Source organism: Filicampus tigris, chromosome 6, assembly GCF_054856515.1.
Source record: "Filicampus tigris isolate MCC_2025a chromosome 6, RoL_Ftig_1.0, whole genome shotgun sequence".
Classification (NCBI taxonomy): Eukaryota; Metazoa; Chordata; class Actinopteri; order Syngnathiformes; family Syngnathidae; genus Filicampus; species Filicampus tigris.
Genome location: NC_141222.1, coordinates 26,833,810 through 26,853,761, shown reverse-complemented (window position 1 = coordinate 26,853,761; position 19,952 = coordinate 26,833,810). Strand labels below are relative to the sequence as shown.

The 19,952-nt window shown below is 42.6% G+C and overlaps 1 protein-coding gene across 4 annotated transcripts; it reads left to right on the top strand.

Annotated features, from left to right (window-relative positions):
* Window positions 1-706: 706 nt before the first annotated feature.
* On the top strand, window positions 707-19,822 carry nacc1b (nucleus accumbens associated 1, BEN and BTB (POZ) domain containing b). 4 transcript variants are annotated; one of them, XM_086033919.1, is made up of 9 exons: window positions 707-1,003; window positions 8,008-8,158; window positions 9,362-9,604; window positions 10,162-10,362; window positions 10,850-11,297; window positions 12,003-12,288; window positions 13,319-13,416; window positions 13,495-13,820; window positions 13,912-19,822. In XM_086033919.1, the coding sequence occupies exons 1-8, from the start codon at window positions 894-896 to the stop codon at window positions 13,818-13,820; spliced, it is 1,863 nt and encodes a 620-aa protein (XP_085890045.1). In that variant the 5' UTR covers window positions 707-893; the 3' UTR covers window positions 13,912-19,822. The 4 variants fall into 4 exon arrangements, with proteins under 4 accessions (XP_085890045.1, XP_085890046.1, XP_085890044.1 ...); XM_086033920.1 differs by having other exon boundaries at window positions 10,853-11,297; window positions 13,495-19,822; XM_086033918.1 differs by having other exon boundaries at window positions 13,495-19,822.
* Window positions 19,823-19,952: the final 130 nt, after the last annotated feature.

Sequence of the window (19,952 nt, the reverse complement as noted above, 5' to 3'; positions counted from 1 at the left end):
CTTTAGGGACATCTGGAACAATCACTTACATATGAGGGGGAAACTGTGATTTCAGACTGTTGATGAAGGCATTCTGAGATCCTGAGATATATCCATCCATTATTCACACCGCTTATCCTCACAAGGGTCGCAGGGAGTGCTGGAGCCTATCCCAGCAGTCTTTGGGCAGTAGGCGGGGGACACCCCGAATTGGTTGCCAGCCAATCGCAGAGCACACTGAGACAAACATCTGCACTCACAGTCACAGCTAGGGGCAATTTAGAGTGCCCAATCAACCTACCATGCATGTTTTTGGAATGTGGGAGGAAACCGTAGTACCCGGAGAAAACCCACGAGGAACAGGGAGAACATGCAAACTCCACACAGGGGGGCCGGAGCAGGGATCGAACCCACGACCTCTGAACTGTGAAGCCGACGTGCTAACCAGTCGACCGGGCAGAGATCGCTATATCGATTAATAATTTTTAATAATTCAATTTAAGTTGTGTTTTGGACATTTTTAGTGCACATAAAAATGCAACTCCTAGTTGCATTTTGCATTGCATTTGTTTGAAAAGTGCTATATAAATAGATGGGATTGATTGATTAATTGATTGATCTGTCAGATGTGAGAGGGACAATGTGATTTCTGATCGTCCCTGAAGGCAACACTTGACACGACAACACCTGAGTTAGATCGATAACTCCACTTGGCCGTGCACTTCACGCAATTCCAAATCCCTTTCTGTGTGTCTGTTTAATCGATGATTCTGCAGTCTGTCTGCAACCTGGGAAGCAGCAATCCCCGCTTTGCCCATACAGTACAAAACCCCCTCCCCTTTTTTCCCCTCCGTTAAGCACGCATGTGTACGTGCATGCCTTCATGATGCTGCAGCGTCGAGTGCCAGTTATGAATGGCTGCCTGCGGCGCGGCGGAGGGACACACCACCACCGCCACCATTAGCGAGTTTCCCGGGCGCCGCCGCTGCTGCTCCTCCGCAAACGAGTTCCAGCGGCCGAGGGGGTGAGTGAGTTGTTGCACGCCGCCCAACAGCAATGAACGCGCGTGTGGGGAGAGCTTCGGTTAGGCCACGGTGTGATGTCCGGTGGAACTTCTTTTCTTTTCCTGCTCGTCTTAGTTTTTTTTTTTTTGGGGGGGGGGGATTGAATGTTGGTGACGCTTAAAAAGTGGTGGGGTGGAAAATAACATTGTTTTTTAATTGTTTAAACGACTAAAAGTGAAGTTAAGCGAGCTGCCGTGTACGGTGGGGGATGGGCGAGGGGAAAGTGGGCAAACTTTGTAGCACCAAACGACTCACCGCGGCGGGCTGGCCCGAGTAGTCCACGAATCCCCCTCATGTCACCCGCCTCTATGTTGGCGGTGAGTAGCTCCACGAGTCCGTCACTCTTCTCCCCCGTAAACGTGCCACTAAAAAGAGCCACTCGGTTACTGTGGAAGTTGCCAAATACGCCATATTAAACAACACTAACAAAGTGTATTTAATCGTTCAATGTGAGGTTTTTCGACTCCCTTCGACGGGGGGGGGGGGGGGATATGTACTTTTATTCCCCGCCGCTTGTCTCGCCATGCCGTCGGACTCGCTCGTCTGTGTCCCAGGATGACCTGTTGATGTCGCGGTTCATAATATCGACCGCCGCAAGGTAACAGTTGGTCGAAGCAAGTCAACGAATTTTTTTGATTATTCTAAATAGATGTTAAGTATTGACGTTAAAATGAAGGGTCTCCGGTATGCTGCTTCATGGTGGCCGCTTTCTGCGGAGTGAATCCGGCGACAAGGACAGGAGAGCCGCGAGGAAGGAGATAAGCGAGCCGCTCAATATTTCATCTTGGCGACTATTTTCCATTTGAGCATTTGACTGAACACAAATGCGATCGCAAAAGAGTGGAGCCTTTTCCCCTTTTTTTCTCTTTTTTTGTGTGTGGCCCTTTTCGTTTTTGTCTTCTCGTCGCCGCCCCCTCCTCTTCCTCCTTCTCTCCCCTCCTCTCTCGCTCTCCCTCCCGCCGGCCCGGGCCAGCCAAGGACTCCCAAATCCCGCGGCTGGCTGGCACACGGCGGGGCACCGTCAGCTCGCTTCCCCCCGCGCTTGTCCTCCGGCTCTCTGTCGCTGCTTGGTGGCTCCCCACCTCCCGGTACCGTCTCCTCCTCCTTCCTTTTCGGGCGAGACTGATCGGCTCTGCTCGACTCCCACAAGTGAGGCGATTTCTTCCTTTCAAGGGGTAGAATTTTGGGGTTAAGTTTTCTTTCGGTCGCGTTCCGCCGGGGGGCGGGGGGAGGCGAGAGCGTAGCCGCATTTCGGTGCTCGAGTCCCCGCCGCTGAGAGGTGAACACGCCGCCTCGGAGCTTGGGTTTAAACTACCACGAGGGGGATTTTTTTAAAATCATTTTAATGCGACCAGCTTCAAGAAATGTGTGCAGAGGTGGGGTGGCAGCGGCGTTAGCCTTAGCTTTAGCTCGCTACGTGCTAACACAGGCCACCCTTTTAAAGCAGGAAACTGAGCTGAGTGATTCATGAGCTCCTCCAAGTGAGTCTGTATAATGTATTAAACATTTTGAGGCAGTGGAAATGTGTGTTGTGTTACGTTGTGACAAGGTTCAGCTGTTTCAAGGGGGCCCAGTTCAAAGGTCAAGTGGTGGCAATTAGTCTTCTTTATGTTTCCTGGATGCTGAGGTGACCCCAGTTGAACTGCAGCCAAGGGGGAAAAGGCAGTGAGCTGTCAGACAAGTGCCCTTGGATGGCATCTAGAGATAGATAAAATGACATTTAAGGCAAATCTATAGTTCTGGACCCTCCCTGGAGGCAACACATAAAATAGAGAAATAGATTTGGAAGGATCAGTCAGTTGTGGGAGGGTGGTGTTGTAATTTCCAACTTCAGACCCTCACTCAATGTAAACACCTATCGATCGATTGATAGATAGATAGATAGCAATCTTGATTTTAGACTGTGTCCGAAGAGATCACCTGACTCAATATACAGTTAGGTACTATAACATTTGAGGACATTTGGCAATCTGTCACTTGCAAGGGGTTGAAAACAGACTGTCTCTGAAGGCAACACTTGGCTTGTCTTGAAATGTTATTTCTATTCATACATCTGGGATAAAAACAGTCATAGAAAAATTGTCACTGAAAGCAACACCTGAGCAGCATGAGGGATAGATATTAGAGCATTCATGGACATTCGGAACAATCATTCAGTCGTGATGATGTAATCATTATGATGTAAACGAGACTACCATACAGTACTATAAAAAGAAGGAAATGGCAATAAGGAAGACCGTAGAAGGGAGTTTTGGAGGGTGTTCTAAACTGGTTGGGGGGTGCGAGAATAAACAAGGAACTGTCCCGCTTCAGTGATTGTCCATCATCAGAATTATCGAAGGGGTACGAAGAGGTACTGTATTCTACATTATGTATCAGTGTTAGTTGGATGCTGTTTACAGTCCTGTATTTGTAAAGTTACAGCGATGTTTGAAATTCTTTCGAAGTAGGGATGCTGGTACCGGTGCTGATAATGTGTAAAAAAATGGTCTGATACTAGCACACCGATACCACTTTACCAGCCTGGTATATAACGTCCGGACAGGTCGAGTAGGAGCTGTGTCAGCGATGTAAACAGGGATGCCAACACTTGGTTAGTTGACTGCGAATTATGCTATGCAAAATGGATGATGATCGCCGCTTGGGCTTGGGTGTACTTTAACCCATTAAGGACTAAAGCGCCTGTCTCAACAGCTCCCCAAAACCGTCGGTCGCCTTTGGAATTACCTTTGAAAACCTGAAGATTTCCCAGAAATTCAACACTTACAAAATGATTAATATATCATGTCATATCACCTGTAGCAGACAGAAACATAATTCCAAAAGAATTAAAGAGCTAAACATGTGGCTTTCACACAGGCAGAATTTATTATTATTTACTGTTTCAATCGATGATGTAAATGTAATGTGTCGGTGCAAGAGAAGCACCATTTCAATTAAAAAAAAAAAATCGAGTGGTAATTACCATCCTCTATTCTGTTACAAAGACATCTATATCGTCATTGTCTACAAACCATATCATATTGCGTTCGACTGGTTCCACTGGTCGTGCGCGTCGTCTATATAGCACTGCCGTTACTTAGCAGAGCTCCCGGCGATCGACGGCATTAGCCTACCTATGGCTCGAAAAAATTCCACAACGTCCTCCGCGGTCTCGCGCCACCCTCACGTGTATATTCTGATGCATTAAATTGGCTAAGAGACTGAGAATTGGATTAAAAAAAGACACCGAAGTATCCGCTCTCCCGGCTTCAAAGGTAGAATGTCGCAACGCGGTTATGCGCTCCCGTCCTTAATGGGTTAAGAAAAACATGCTTTTGGATTTTGAAATGTCAGTAATGACAAATTGTTACTCTCAAAATGGCAAGAAGTTTGTGTTTTTGAACAATGTTTGATTTAAAATAAAACACTTTCTTTCCATCACTATTGCATGACTTAATGGCATTATTATCAAGTGTGAGTACTTGTAAAAGTACGCAAATGTAAGTACTTGCGCTCGTACGTTGTCTGAAAAACATGGCATTGGTGCATCGCTGTTTTGTAAGCATTTGCAATGCCGTTGAAGTGTTTGGGGATCATAGTGTGTTGTATGTTTTATTTTATATGAATTATTATACTGTAAGCAATAAAAGCACTTTTGGGTGAGGGTCAGTTATTTGTGGGACTTCCCTATTTGTGGTCAGGCTCGGCCGCTATCCGCTTTGAGGCGACATTTGGGACAGTCACTCAGTTTTCAGGGGAAAGCTGTGATTTCAGTGTCCCTGATTACAGTACCTGACGTAATGAGTAATTATGCAGCTGTAACCCATACGGACATTTGGAATACTTCCTTGTGAGATTGCTAGATACTCTTAATCATGTTCACTTGACTGTCTTCCCTCGAAATGTGTGTGCTGTCACTTTTTTGACACTGTTCAGCCAGTCATTGTTTAATGGGGCGTAATGGGGGCCCCACCAGTTCGAAGGTCAAGTGATGCTAATTAACTGGCCTTTTTGTTTTCGGGATGCTGCGATGACCCCCGCTGACCCGCGGCCGGGGCTCCCTTGGTTGACAACTCAATGATCCTCGCACACATTCCTTTGGAAAGGCGTCTTTTGTCTTGACTCCACTTCTCAATGCGTGTTATCAGCATGCGCGGCTTTAATTTATTAGGCACAATGGCTTGTCGCCATGGCAACCGTCTGCTTATTATTCATGCCGCTGCACATATTTACACCTGGAAGCCGCGTCGCCGTCTTGACTGTCGCCGGAGGCCACGCAAAGTGCAAAATGTCACCGGCGGTGCGAAACGGTGGATTCCCGCGACTCGTTGCGCATTTTTGGATCCGTTTCTCACGGGTCAAACCCGAGACATTTATGCGACGCTAACATCAACGCACACCATCAGAACAGAGAGAGCTGTCTTTTCACTTACTCTGGGATCAAAATCAATCTCGGTGTATGCAAATAAATGTCGCAGAAGCTCTCAAGTTGGAACAATTTCCCATGTTACTCTAGGAATGGGAAAGCAGTCCCTTGAAAGCAACAGCTGACAACGTGACTTAAATATCACCGTTTAAGACATTTGTGACAGTGACTCAACTGTGACTTTAGATGCTCCTTTAAATAAAGTAAAATTGTGTCTTCCAGGGTGATAAACTGCCAGGGTTTCAACCTTTTTCGTGGCATTGGACGTGAGATTTCCCGGGGGAAAATATAATTCACATTCCGAATTGCACGATTCAATTTTAGGCGGTTCCACTTTTTCTTGTTTGAAAGTGTTTCTGTCGACAAGTCACAAAGTAACAAAACAAAATACATGAAATAGTAGTGATTTAAAACAAAATGACTTCCATAATCCATAGTGCAGGCGCAAAGACTTTTTTGGGGGGGGGGGGGGGGGGTTCAGTTGTTTCTCAAGTAAGTCGGTTTCCAGCAACCTAACATGTTTTTTACTGAAGAGATGATTTGTCTTGGTCCGTGCACTGGTATTGTGAGTGTAAAGTCATCAAAATGTAATCACCCGCCAAATGTTAGCAATGTGCAAAATGTGTGACACCGTAAAAAATTAGCATTAAGTCCTCTCATTGTAAAATGTAGTACTGGAGCTATAAATAGAGGACTGTTTACTCTCTCTGGCTTGGTCATTATTTCCTTAGCCTGCGTCCATCACATGTCGTTAGTCGCAGTAAAGCGAACAAATTAATGATGAGCGAGTGCCAAAGGACGTCCAAAGCGCTCCTTTAGATCACTGATGCTTAGGTTAAAGTGGAAGTTAACCCAAACACATTTTTTTGAAGAATATGTTCCCAGTCGGCCCACTAGTTGAAACATGGCATTCTGATTATTATTGAGTTGGTGGAATATGAGTTCAGCAGCAAAATCCACCCGTTTTTAGCCATCTCAGGGCAAGTTTGTCAATTCTGTCGACTGAAAATGACATCGAAGTTGCCCAGGTAATGACCAATCACAGCTCACCTGTTTTCTGAAGCTGAGCCATGATTGGTTGTGATCTGAGCCCTGAACAACTGTCACGTCACTTTCAGTAGACAGAGGTGACAAAATGGCCACCCCCTAAAATGGCTAGATTTTCCTGCTTAACTCAGATTCCACAAACGCAATATTAATCAGAATGCCTTGTTTCAACTAGTGGGGTTGCATAGAACATATTCTTGAAAAATGTTTGGGTTTACTTCCACTTTAATCATTTTCAAAACGGCGTTAAGTGTTTGGGAGTGGAGGTGTGCTGTCTGTGTTTAAAAAGATCTCCTAAATATTAGGATATCATTATTCAATATTAGACATTACTTCCTGTGTTTGTTTTCTATGACTAGTGACATAGTTCACCCAAAAATGTCAAATTCCAAAAATGTCAAATTCCAATTTCAACTTCAACGCTTCGACTGTTATTTCCACCCTTCAATGACAATAGTTTTTTTTGTTGTATTTTTTATAGAGAAAAATACATTTTTGTGACTAAACTATTTCAAGAAATATTAGATTAGAAATAGACACGTATTGTTTTTGCAATGCAAAATTATTGGGATGAATAGAAAGTAGACAAAAATATTACATGGCAAATGCACAAATATTTTGGGAAAAAATAGAAAAATTGGGGGAAAAAATTCTTCTAAGTACAATGTCAGTGTCAATGTCACTAACTAACGTAATAATAAATATATTGAGTACATAATATGACAGATACAAAAGGAACGTTTTCAGAAAATACACACATTAGGAAAAAAAGCAAAAAGAAAACAGCACTATACAACTAACACGTGAGGAAAAAAATGACAAAAACCTGAACATATATTTAGAACATTTATATTACATGCACAGTTATAAATAATAAAGAAAATGATAATAAATTATTATAAATTAATTGATTAATAAATAAAAAAAATGCCAAAACATAAAAATATTAGAACAAATATGAGAAAATCATATACAATTATTAGATGACAAAAACACACATAATGGACGAAAATACAAAAAAAAAAAAAGTTATCACACGGACTGCTTCCACCATGTTTATTAGCGCTGTATCATGCATATGACGTTGCTAAACTGTTTCATCCCCACTGCCTTTATTTTAAAACTTCCGACTTTTGATTAAGCACATCTTTTGTACTTGGAACCAAAACAAAGAGTCTGCACAGACGCCAATGAGTCACTCTTAAACAGAATCTATTATTGAGGGCGGATTATTTCATGTCACGTCGACTGTTGGTCCACTTTTTGATCACAGCTCGTTATGACGTCGAAAAATAGACGCGTTATATAAGTGACTCTGCTTTGACCGAGCGATTGGGGTGGGGGGGAAAGAAAAAGTGGGCCAGAAAGCATCAAACCGCTCAGCGTTACACTGCGGATGCGTTGCGAGGAGGTAAAATTAAACCCGACCGTGGAATGGGACTGCGCTTGGGGTGATTTACAGTAAAACAAGGTATCAAGTCTCATGTTTTTGTTTTCTTGTGCTCACAGACCCCGTGGTGCTGGGCACAGCGTTATGGCTCAGACGCTACAGATGGCGATCCCCAACTTTGGCAACAACGTCCTGGAGTGTCTGAACGAGCAGCGTCTGCAGGGTCTCTACTGTGATGTCTCTGTGGTGGTCAAGGGACACGCCTTCAAGGTCCAGCTTTTTTTTTTTTAAAACTGCCGCAGCAAAGCAATGTATTTTATTCCCTCAGTGGTATGCAGATGTAAAGTCCATGCTGGTTTCCATAATTACTACTCAGGGAGGAAATGGTATCAACAGTCAAATCATTTTGTTGTCCTGATGACCAAAATTACAGTAAACCCCCTGACTCAATCATGGGTTCTTGGTCCTGCTATTTTTACATTTTTTTTTTTTTTAACACTTGTCATGTTCTGATTCTCATTCATTTGGGGTGTAATGCCACTAAAAAGTATTTCAAGCTCAGCGTAGTTATTGATGAAGACAGTCCTCTTTAATCCTGCTTAATACGCCTAAATAAAGCAACGGAATTAATACTGGACAAAAAATACAAACCTAAAATATTATATGATGACTACACAAATTACAAAACAAATCCAATATTGCTGGACTCCAGCACAGTCGCCTGGGTTACCTTCCATCGTGTTTGGTCGTCAAACGGGAATCGCTCTTTAGGAAATATGCAATTATTGGTTTTCAACACGTTGGCCTTTGCAGTGTGAACTCGGTGAGAAGAGCGCGCCTGCCGCAAAGAGTCCGCATGCTCATTTTCCCAGAGTTCACTCGACCAAATCATTTTTTGACGACGTACAGTCGGGCTTAATTAGTCCCTCAGTGATTGCGGCGCCACTCAATTGCTGAGATAAGAAACGAGAGCTCCGCAGTCAGAACTGTCTTAAATTTTTTCCGGCGGCGACAGATTGTCCGCACACTCTCCCGCCTCGGATCTTCATCGACATTTAGTAAATAAAGTTTGAAGGCATCGTAATTAACCCTCAGGGGCAGTTTGATTCCCATCCGATGCCGCAAATAAACACAACAACAAAACGTAATTTTTCTCACAATGCTCACTGAAAGTTTCTGATCAGGCCTTGCCTGCAGAGTATATATCTTAACATTTTTTTGTAGGGTACAATGAAATCCGTTTCACTTCCTCCTGTACATGGCGTAATGAATTGAAATGGCTGACGCCCTGTTCAATTTCGAGCGTGGCTCCTTTGACTTTTTTGTGCGTCCGGTTACGACGAACGTCTCCACTCGATCTCGTGTCGATCAGTGAAAGTGGTCTGACGGTTTTATTTATTTTATAAATCTTTTTCCAGACTTTTCCGGGGGCCGCCGCTAACAAAAAATGCATCCATTGTTTACCCTTCTCAGGCCCACCGTGCGGTGCTGGCAGCCAGCTCGTCGTACTTCCGCGACCTGTTCAACGCCGGCGGCAAGAGCTCGGTGGTGGAGCTGCCGTCGGCCGTGCAGCCGCAGAGCTTCCAGCAGATCCTGGCCTTCTGCTACACGGGCCGCCTCAGCATGAATGTGGGAGACCAGTTCCTGCTTATGTACACCGCCGGCTTCCTGCAGATCCAGCAGATCATGGAGAAGGGCACAGAGTTTTTCCTCAAGGTATGCAGGGCCAGCGGGCGGATGGGGAGCGACTTAGTTGGAGTGTACTTCTGCTTGGTAAACAAACACGTTGCAGCTCAGCCTCTGGATGGTGGACGTCATGGCTATCCTTTTGTTAGTGCGCCAAACTTACCGCAGAGTTAGCGAGGGCAATATGAAGACTGTAATTGTTAAATGAAATTGTCCAATGAAAAAAGAGTAACGTAAAAATGTTACTTTATGTAAAACATTTCATGTTTGAAATTATTTAAAAAAAATTAATTACATCAAATTAAATTTTGTAATTAGAGAAATATTACATTTGAATTCCAAAGCGTTAAAATGTAATTGCAATTAATTTTCATGTCTGCTTTATTTATATAAAAAAGTTCATTTAAATATTTAGATTTTTTTTTTTTTTAATTGAAATTATTAGTATATAAAATTGCATGTTAAAAGATTACACTTTTTCTATTTAATTTTTGTACATTTTAAATGCAGTTAAATATTATTTTTTTAAGAAGAACTTGCTTTTCCAGTTTGTACGTACCCAACTGTGGACTGTTTGGGTCATGCAGGTCTCGTCCCCGAGCTGCGACTCACAGGGTCTTCACGCCGAGGAGACGGAGCCTCAGAGTCCCGTCACTCAGACGGTGGGAGGGGCAGGCGGGACCCCGGTTGCCGTCACGGCCGCCAGACCCGCCGCTAGTTTGACGCCGCTACCCCTGATGTCCAAGGTGAAGACGGAGCAGACGGCCACCACGCCTCAATCTCAACAGGTGACCTTTCCCTTTTCTTCATAATGCGCGTTCAAATTTGACATTTATTTAGGAGCAGGTAAAGGAATTACCGGAAAGTACTTTCACTGCTGGCCGTTAAGGTCCACTTGCAACAGGGAAAAGAAGGTGTCATGAGCTACAGCAGATGGAGCTGTGGTTAAAGAAGAAAACGTACTGTACCTACTTTGTGTTGCACAGTTATTACCACACCCAACAGGACTGGAGTGTAAATTGCCAATCAACAGTTTGTGCTGACCCAAATAAAATTGCCATTCGAAGACTTTACTTTCACTTTAGAGATTTCGGTTCACTGGCATCGGGGCCAAGTGACGCAGTGACCTGTCAAAACCAGCAGATGGCACTGTCAAACAAATTATCCCCACCCTACACAACTGGAGTGTCACTTTTTCGAATAAATCGAGTTTTGGGTTGTCGGGCCTTGGCGGAGGTTTATTTAAACGACTAAATAAATGTTCTTTGTCTTCAGCAGGAGGGCTTCCCCTACTCGGTGGTCTGCATCCCGGTGGCCAAGCGACTCTGGGAGGGGGGCAACGGAGGGGGCGCTTCCGGAGGCGGCGGCGCCGCCCAAAGAAAGGCGGCACGCTACTCTTCCTCGTCCTCCTCCTCCTCATTCACATCCAACGCCGCTATCCAGGAATCCTCCGGGCGGGGGGCCGCCTCTTCTTTACTGGCGGGAGGCACCACCACCACCAACAACAACAACAACAGCAGCAACAACAACAATAATAGTAATAACGTCGGAACCCCCGAAGGCACGAGTCCCGGCACGCTCAGTCTGTACACGAACGACTCGCCCATCAGCTACCACGACGACGAGGAAGAGGATGAGATGGCGGACGAGAGTGCCGAAGAGCAGTACAGGCAAATCTGCAACATTTACACTATGTACAGCATGCTCAACGCCAACGCCACAGGTCAGAAACGCAACACAACGCTTAGCAGGGTTCCCACGCAAGTATGCAAAGGTATGGAATTTGATTACACAAATTTTCAAAGTATGGAAAATCTAAACAAACTCTGACGTAAAAGTGCCCCAAACGTCTTAAATTTGGGGTTTAATGTGATAAGTTTCATGTTAAAATGTGACAAGTTTGGCTTCGACATTTATCAAAACAAAACGAAGCGATTCCGGTTCAAGTCACTGGCGCAGCCCTATATAGGTATGTGTCTTCTTTTTAAATCTTACATCTCTTTAGACAAATGTCCTTATTTATTTATTTTTTTTACAGTATTAAAAAGTAAAACATAAGTATTAAAAGCACAGCATCGTTACTTAGCTAGTACCTTCGATTTATAAGAACCAGAAGTCAAACGTAGCCTTAGTTAATGTGATAACTTAACGCATTAAAGCGTGATATGTGTCATGTTAATACGTGATCATTTTCACTAGGGCCCGACTCATTTAACCGGCTGAAAAAAACGCAAATTGTTGCCGTTTTCCTTCTTTTTTTTTTTTTTTTTTTTTGCCCCCCAGACACATTAGCACATTACTTGAAAAGACAAATTTAAGTTTGACTTCCTGTTCAGGATTTTGCAAAACGCATAGGAACCCTGAGAATTATTTTTCATTTGTTTTTTCCATTTTTGTTCAGCCGTGATGTCTCATTTCACCCTGACAGTGCCAGGTGAGAAGGTGGAGGCGCTGCCGGACGCCACCCCGGACTCGGGGCGCAGAGGCGGGCGCACCCGGCAGGAGCTGGCGTCACTGCCGTCAGAGCTCATCAGCCAGATCGGCAACCGCTGCCATCCCAAACTCTACGAGGAGGGCGACCCGGCCGAGAAACTGGAGCTGGTGAGCGGCACCGCCGTGTTCATCTCGCGGACGCAGCTCATGAACTGCCACGTCAGCGCCGGCACGCGACACAAGGTTCTGCTCAGGCGCCTGCTGGCCGCTTTCTTTGACAGGTGAGTGACAGCGGCTCCAACTGCTTCAACTTCCTGTTTGTATGATAGACAGACACGTTATTTTGTCTTGAGGCATATTCAGAAAATGTACTTGGTCATCTAAACCCCCTTTTTCACCAAACGGTTTCGTTTAGTTCAGTCTGGTTCAGAACTGTTCACCCTAAATGTGGCTTGTGGGGATGATGACAGCTGTGTCAGTAGTATGTCATCAACTTCATTTTTTTTTTTTTTTTTTTAATTTCAAATGCCTCTTTGTTGCCTAATTACATTTTAGAATTGCAAATTTGTCAAAATTGTGCATTTTTATTTTTAAAAATTATGTAAAGTGTCATTTAGATTATTACAATGAAGTTGCGTGTTTAGACAAAAACAATTAAAAAAAAGAAAGTGTTTTTAATTAAAGTACTTTTTAAATTACATTAAAATGCTTTCCTTTTTTTATTAAATTTTATTAAACATAGTTTTTTTATTTAAAAGTGTCATTTTAAATTGTTTGCAATATAATTCAAATTAAAATAGATTTTTTATCCATTCGTCATCCATTCTCAAATGTTTAATATTAACATGGATTTTATAGATATGATTTTTAATAAATTGTATGTTTTAAAAATTTTAAGGTCTAAATGTGCGTAATTTAAATTCTGTTTTGAAGATATAGTTGTGTTTAATTTTTTTTTTATTTATTATTTATTTATTTATTTATTTTTAATTATTTAATTTAGCTTTATTTTTTGAGAGTTTGTATTTTTATTATATAAACTGATTTTAAATGAAATGAACACTTTTGTAAATTTAAGATGAAATCAAAGTAAAATTATGTTGGCATAAATAATTAATAATAGTTAAAATAATTGAATTTGAACAGTTATGGTTAAGAATTTAAATCTGGATTAAAAAAAAAAAAATATTAAATGTATTTATTTTAGATTTTCCCTCTCGAAAATTAATCATTTATTTATTCCAAATCACTCCCAAGTTAATACAGTTCATTCTTAAATGCCGCATGAAAATGTCAATTGTGTGCGCACAGGAGCACCCTGGCTAACAGTTGCGGCACGGGCATCCGCTCGTCCACCAACGACCCGAGTCGCAAGCCGCTGGACAACAGAGTGCTGCACGCCGTCAAATGTGAGCCGCGCTCCACGCGTCCGCCGTTTTAAGCAATCTCCCAAACATCCCCTTCATTTTCTTCTTCCCGTTTGCCAGTCTACTGCCAGAACTTTGCACCCAGCTTCCGGGAGAGCGAGATGAACGCCATCGCCGCCGACATGTGCACCAACGCCCGCCGCGTGGTCCGCAAGAGCTGGATCCCCAAACTCAAACTCCTCATGGCCGACAGCGACGCCTACTCCACCTTCCTGGCCGACAACGTCAAGATGGAGGCCGACGCGCTAGGCGGTGAGCAAGGCTTTGATAGCGCCTCCCTGGAGGCGACGAGCGGGGGGAACGACGGAGGGGCGACGCCCGCCGACGCTCTCCAGGACGGCGGCGGCGGCGGCGGCGGAGGAGGGGACGGCAGCACTTTGTTTTGAGTGAGTGAACGGACCGACAGATGTTTGGACAGACGGCAGGAGGGGGCGCGGCCGCTTTGTCGCGCCTTCTGATGTTTTTCTTCCTTTTTAGCATCACTTCCTTCTGCTTTTTTGCCGCTCTTGCCAGCCCACAGAACGCAGCATGTACCAGAATACCCGGGACGGGAAGTGGGCTTCTCCCGTCTGCATGTAGCGCCATTCTTCTCCCGCCAATACCGATCCCGTATAACCCCCTTCTTCATCGTGAATGTACGTGCGTTTCGTGAAGGGTTTGCGCCGAAGAATGACTTGAGTTTGTTTACGTTTCCTTTCATTTTTTTTTAACGTTTTTTTACACTATTCCGCTGAAGTTTTGGCGGGAACGTTTTGGGAAGTTTTGCTCTGAGAACTCGGGAGTGCAAAACCCAAAGTAGCCAACGATGGCTTCAGACAGTTTTTTGGGGGGTAAATACCCCTTTAGGTAGCCCACACAGAACAGCAAAGGAATGGCAACATTTTTTTGTTTTTACCGCAGTTCTTCTCCCGCTAAAATGGGATGTATTCCGTTGAAATCATACTGCCCCAAAGAACGACTTAAATGTACCACCTTATAACAAAAGACAAATAATGACATTCAAATGTTTCCCCGTCCCAGAAAAATCGTCAAAATATTTGGGTGATTTTTGCCGATTTTTCTCTCTTGTAGTCAAACATACTCAAGGGCAAAGTATTGTAAAACAGTGTGTTCTGCCTAATTCCTATTTTTATTTTTCTAAGCGTTTATGTGACCCCAAAAATTATTGTATTCATTACATATTTTTGTAATTAATCGGCCGATTAATCTGTTAGCAAAATTTTTATTCTGCCAAATAATCAGAATCTGCATCAGCCTCAAAAAATCCATATTGGTTGGGCACGTTTTTTTAAGTTATTCCGATAAAACTGCAGTAGGGTTTTGTGCAGTGCCGCTGTAAGAAATTTGCTCAGTTGTCAGTGGTTGGCAAAATTCAAATTATATTGAAAAAAAAAAAGATAGGTTCATGCATTTTTTCCGGGGGGGGGACACCGCTTTAAATAGCCCGTTTCACGCAAATGTGGTGCAACAGTAAGGCCTGCATTTGTTCGCCCTTTCGCACAGAATGCACTGAAGAAATGGTGACTACTGCTTTTGACATGAGAGTGGGCGTGAACAGCAAATGTCGGCCGTTAAACATCGCCCCTTTTGCTGACTCGTCCCCTTTCACGCAGTCAGCGGCTCCTCCTTAAACGGTGGAAACTGGACACAATTGCTTTTAGTGCGACGCAAGTGTGAGCCGCAAATGTCGTGCGTTAAACATCACCACCCCTTTTACACACAGACGCTATTTCTGCCTTTACACCAGACACTGACGTCGGGAATAGCAAAAAAAACGGTCACTATTTCTTGCCGCTGTCGGCGAACGGCGCCCTTTGGGGCGACGGGAAAAAGTCGCATGTGATGGCCGCTATGAAAGGGGCGAGTGCTGTATGATAATTGTTTATTTTTTTCCTTGAATACTGTCATTCTTACAGTATTAATTAGTGTTGCCATGGTAACCAAATGATATACAGAACCTCCAAACTTTGGTTCCAATCGGACTCCCTTTTCCACTAAACCTTTGAATGTTATCAACATTTCAGCACCTTATCCCCAACAGGGCGTTGTGTTCAAGAGCGCAGGACTGTTTGGTGGAGGAAAAAAAAAAAAAAAAAAAAAGCGTCTCTCGAGTTGACCTTTAAGGCGCCGTCCAATCGAAACCAATGTTTTATATATATATCGACTCAAAAGTGTTTTCTTACAGAAAAAGTGTTTACAATTCTTTTCTGTTCTATTGTGTTTTTTTTTTTTTTTTGTTTGTTTGTTTTTTAAGAGGCTTTATGGAATAAGTGGGAAATGACCCAGCCCCCCCCCTCCGTAGTACACTTGTGGGTGGGTGGCGGGGGCTTTGCACATTTATTCCGGTACCTTGATTGAAATGCGCCACCTTAAATATTCGCCACTGTCGACAGGCAGGGAAGACGAGGACAGAGTGAGACACCCCCCTCCCCCCGCCCCCAGACAACATTATGACTGCCTAATATGTGTGCGCATATTAATGCCTCTGCTCACACACACACACACGCACACAAACACATTCCCACATCTCCTTTTATGGCGTGTGTCAGCCAGAGTGCCATCTACACACTCCATATGTGTGAGTGTGTGTGTCTGGCTGCTGATTGCGCATGCTTGCCACTGCGTGGGTGGCGTGTTTGTTTTTGTCTGCCTTTCGCACACATGCACACACGCTCACACACACACACACACACACATACATCGTATGCGCCAAAGTCATGTTTATATTAATTCGAATGTACAAATAAGGCGTCATATTCTGTCATTTATGGGCTTTAAATGTAGCTCAAATGCTTAAAACGTGGACTTCACGACCCCCATCCTCAATCCTTCAACTTTCTTGCCTTTATTTATTTTTTTACTGCACGTTTTCTCCTTTTTTTTTTTTTTTTTTTTTTTTTTAAAGGCTAAAAAATGAGGATGAGGAGGGGTCTTTGTCTGTCCTCTTCCCCCCGCTGTGGCTGTTGCCCAATCAGAAGCACGATATTGACCAGACTGTTGAACCGAGCGAATTCTAATCATGCCAGACTTGAAGGAAGGGAGGAGGGGGGGGGGGGAAAAGGAGGAGGACGACGAGGAGGGGTGTGTGTTAAACAATCTCCCAGGACAGACGAAGAGGCACTGCGGCAGTCACAATCCAGACAAAAGAGACGCGGAGAGGAAGCGTCTCCAATGTAAACACCTGCATTGCATGTTTGTTTACGTAACCTCTGCAGTCTTTTTTTTTTTTTTTTTTCTCTTGAAACAAACACTCCGAGGGGGCAGAAAAACAACAAAGAAACTTAGGCGTGCGCTAATGTTGGCATTGCACTAAAAAGCTGAACGCAAGGGCGCCTCTTGTTTGTGTTTGAAGCACTGCACTCTGATGACGATGATGAGGAGGGCCAAATTTAAAGAATATTACTGCAGAGAAAACATTTCGGGATCGGTATCCTCGTCCTTTTTTTTTTTTTTTTTTTTTTTTTTTTGCGTGAAAAGCAAGCAAACTATGGCGTGAGAAGCTGGACGTTTCGGAGCCAAAAATGGCGGCGTAAAGCGATGATTACGCAACGATGTTTATTAGTGTTATCTAACGGAAACTGAAATTGAAACGTTTCAAAAAGTGAGTTTTGGACAGCTTTTCACACAGAGATCCTGCCAAATTTACGCATTAGCGCCATATCAGCCATTCTGGGTTCTGCGTGAAAGGCACAGCCAAGTGCTTTTAATCCAGATGTTTTTTCAGCCAAAATGGTGGCTGAAGGGTGCAGTTACACAACGCCGTTTTTAACCATGCCGGTTTTATGGAGTTTGAAAATGAAATATTCAAAAACCAGACCTGTTTCCACACAGGAATTCTGCAATATCGGTGCATCAGCACTGTATTGAATAATTTTCGAATGCAGTTTTTGAGCCTAAATGGCTGCTTATGGCGACAGTACGGGACACCGTTTCGTAGGTGAACAAATACCGTCTTTTTGCGCCTCTGTGTTTTCACATGCTGTGAAAAGGGATTCAACTGATGAAGTTATTTTAACGTGAAAAAAAGGTCAATTATTTGACGATTATGACTCGCAAACCAAACTTGGACGTAAAACTTGTGGGACTTGGGCCTGAGCGGATGTTTGAATTCCGAAGAGCTTTGTTTGTAAACATTTCACTAGAAGTCTTTTCCTTCTTCTTACGTTTTTTTTTTTTGTTTGTTTTTGTTTTTTAACATTTTGATCTTGTAGCTATCGAGAGGTGAGATCTCACTAAGAATTAACATGCGTACGACATAGTTGCCGAGACTGGCTTTAGTTGTATCATAGTTTAGAGAAAGAGAACCACATATTTTTGCATCGTTGTATGACTGGGGTGCTGGAAGAGGGCAGGGTTGTTATTATTATTATTATTATTATTATTATTATTATTATTGTGATTCATTTTTTATCATCGCGGTGCTAAAAAAGCGGACGGGCGGACGTTTGTGAAAAATGAGACTGCGATGCATCTGAATGTTTTTATAAACGACACTATTCTCGTATCGTTACACGTTTCCCCTCCCCCAGCTTGTAGAATGACTTTTTTTCCTCTAAACTAGATATTCCCGTAAATGACGTATGACTACAGTATCGTACAACTTTTGAAATACATCAAATTCTTGCACTTGCACATTTTATGACCGTGTAAAATTGTGATTTTAGTTTTTTTGTTTTTTTTTCCAAGATTATGACATTAATCTTGTAAAATGTGGCTTTCGGGATGCTAGGAGAATTAGTCGAAATTGTACAAACATCACGTTTTTTTCCTTGAATGACTTTGCAGTAATTTACAGTTTTATTCTCAAAATATTTTTTTAGTCGTAATGTGATGGTTTTCCTTGCAAAATTATGCAGTTTGCTTCGCAAAAAGTACTCTTTTTTTTCTTTGGAATTGACAACTTTTTTCTCTTTTCAACGTCATAAAATTCACTCAATTTAAGACTTGAATTATTGAAATTGGTTTTCCTCATGACTCCACTCATACAATATTCAGACTTCCTCATAAAATTCTGACTTTATTATCATAGTTGTATTTTTTCCGGAAACATTTACAGTATATTAAAAAAAAATCCTCCATAAGTTTAACAAATGTACGAATTTATTCTCATTTCAATTTTGATTTCTGTCATTATAACTGCTGTGAGTCATCATGTAGTAGTATTGTGAAATATGACTTTTGTAATGCTACGAGAATATAGTCGATACTTTGCAAAGTCGTTTTTGCCTTCTATTCTTAAGAATTTTCCCCCAAATTTCCAATTTTATTCTTGTAAAATTCAACTAGTATTATGACTTAATTATTGTAATGTTACAACTTGAGTTTTGTAAAAAAATTTACTGGATTGGAATGAATGCTATGGGAATAGTCACAATTTTGACCATTGAGATGTAATGACTATTCTGAAAAGATTGGAGAAGGTTTTCCTAACATCATGACTTGATTTTTAAAATTTTGTATCACTACAAAAATAGTCAGAATCTTACAAATTTTCTTTTTATTTTAGATACAACTTTGCTCGCAAACTTCTGAATTAAGTCTTGTAAAATATGACTTTGTTACACAAGAAGTCGTAATTTTTTGGAAAGCTGCGAGGCAGCTGAATGTTTTTTTTGTTTTTTTTAAAAAGTCAAAAACAAAACAAAACGAAAACAATCAATGAATCAATCCAAAGTGAGTTTACTTGAAAGCGGCGCTGCTACCTGAATGTTTTTCCTCGCCGCCACCGGAGGGCGACGTCCCCAGTAGCTATGATTGTAATATTTAAAAAAAAAAAAAAAAAAAAGTCTTGATCACTGTCTTCATGCGCGCACCTTAAAAGCAGAGCCCTAATGCTAACGCTAATGCAATCCGACAAACTCCTTAACGCGTCCCAGAGACCAAATAGCGAAATTCTACGCCCGTCCGTCCGTCTATTTGTCGCTGGCCATCCACAGAGAGGCACTAAAGTGGCGAACGAGAGCACAGTTTGGAGTATTTTTGATTTGTTTGACTTTTAAGAAAGCACCTTTGGGTGAGCCCGAGACGGCGCTAAAGCCCTTTGCACCTTTCTGAGCATGCTCACTTTGTCGCTGCCTGTTTGTGGTTTGGAGGATGTAACGGGACATGGGGTGGGCTCGGGAGGTGGTTTTTGTACCTTTTATTTTCAATTTTTTATCTTTTTGTACTTCTCTTTTTTTGATGCGTCGTTTCACCTTTTATGACATTTGTGAACTGTAAAATGGACACTCGAGACTCGAGGACTGAACGTCAAAATCAGCTGGAATTTGTTCGTTTCCCCCCCAGTTTGTGTTGTCGACGATTTTTGTTGTACGGGAGGGAGGGGAAAAAAAATGCACGAATGACCTGTATGAAGTTTTGAGAAATGAATGTCAAAAGGAAAAATCCACCCCGCAAACTTGGTCCATCCTGATTTAGACTGACACATTTCGTAACCGATCAGCTCTTGTTACTCCTGAGCTTTAAAATGTGAACGTTTTATTTTGTAAAATGAAGGTCTTTATTATGCGTAAAATTGC

Excerpts from the sequence above, each read along its gene's own strand:
- nacc1b (XM_086033919.1), top strand. The coding sequence starts at position 894 with ATGGCTGCCTGCGGCGCGGCGGAGGGACACACCACCACCGCCACCATT. Across the intron at positions 9,605-10,161 it reads GCACAGAGTTTTTCCTCAAG|GTCTCGTCCCCGAGCTGCGA; the intron begins GTATGCAGGGCC and ends TGGGTCATGCAG. Across the intron at positions 13,417-13,494 it reads AGTGCTGCACGCCGTCAAAT|TCTACTGCCAGAACTTTGCA; the intron begins GTGAGCCGCGCT and ends CCCGTTTGCCAG.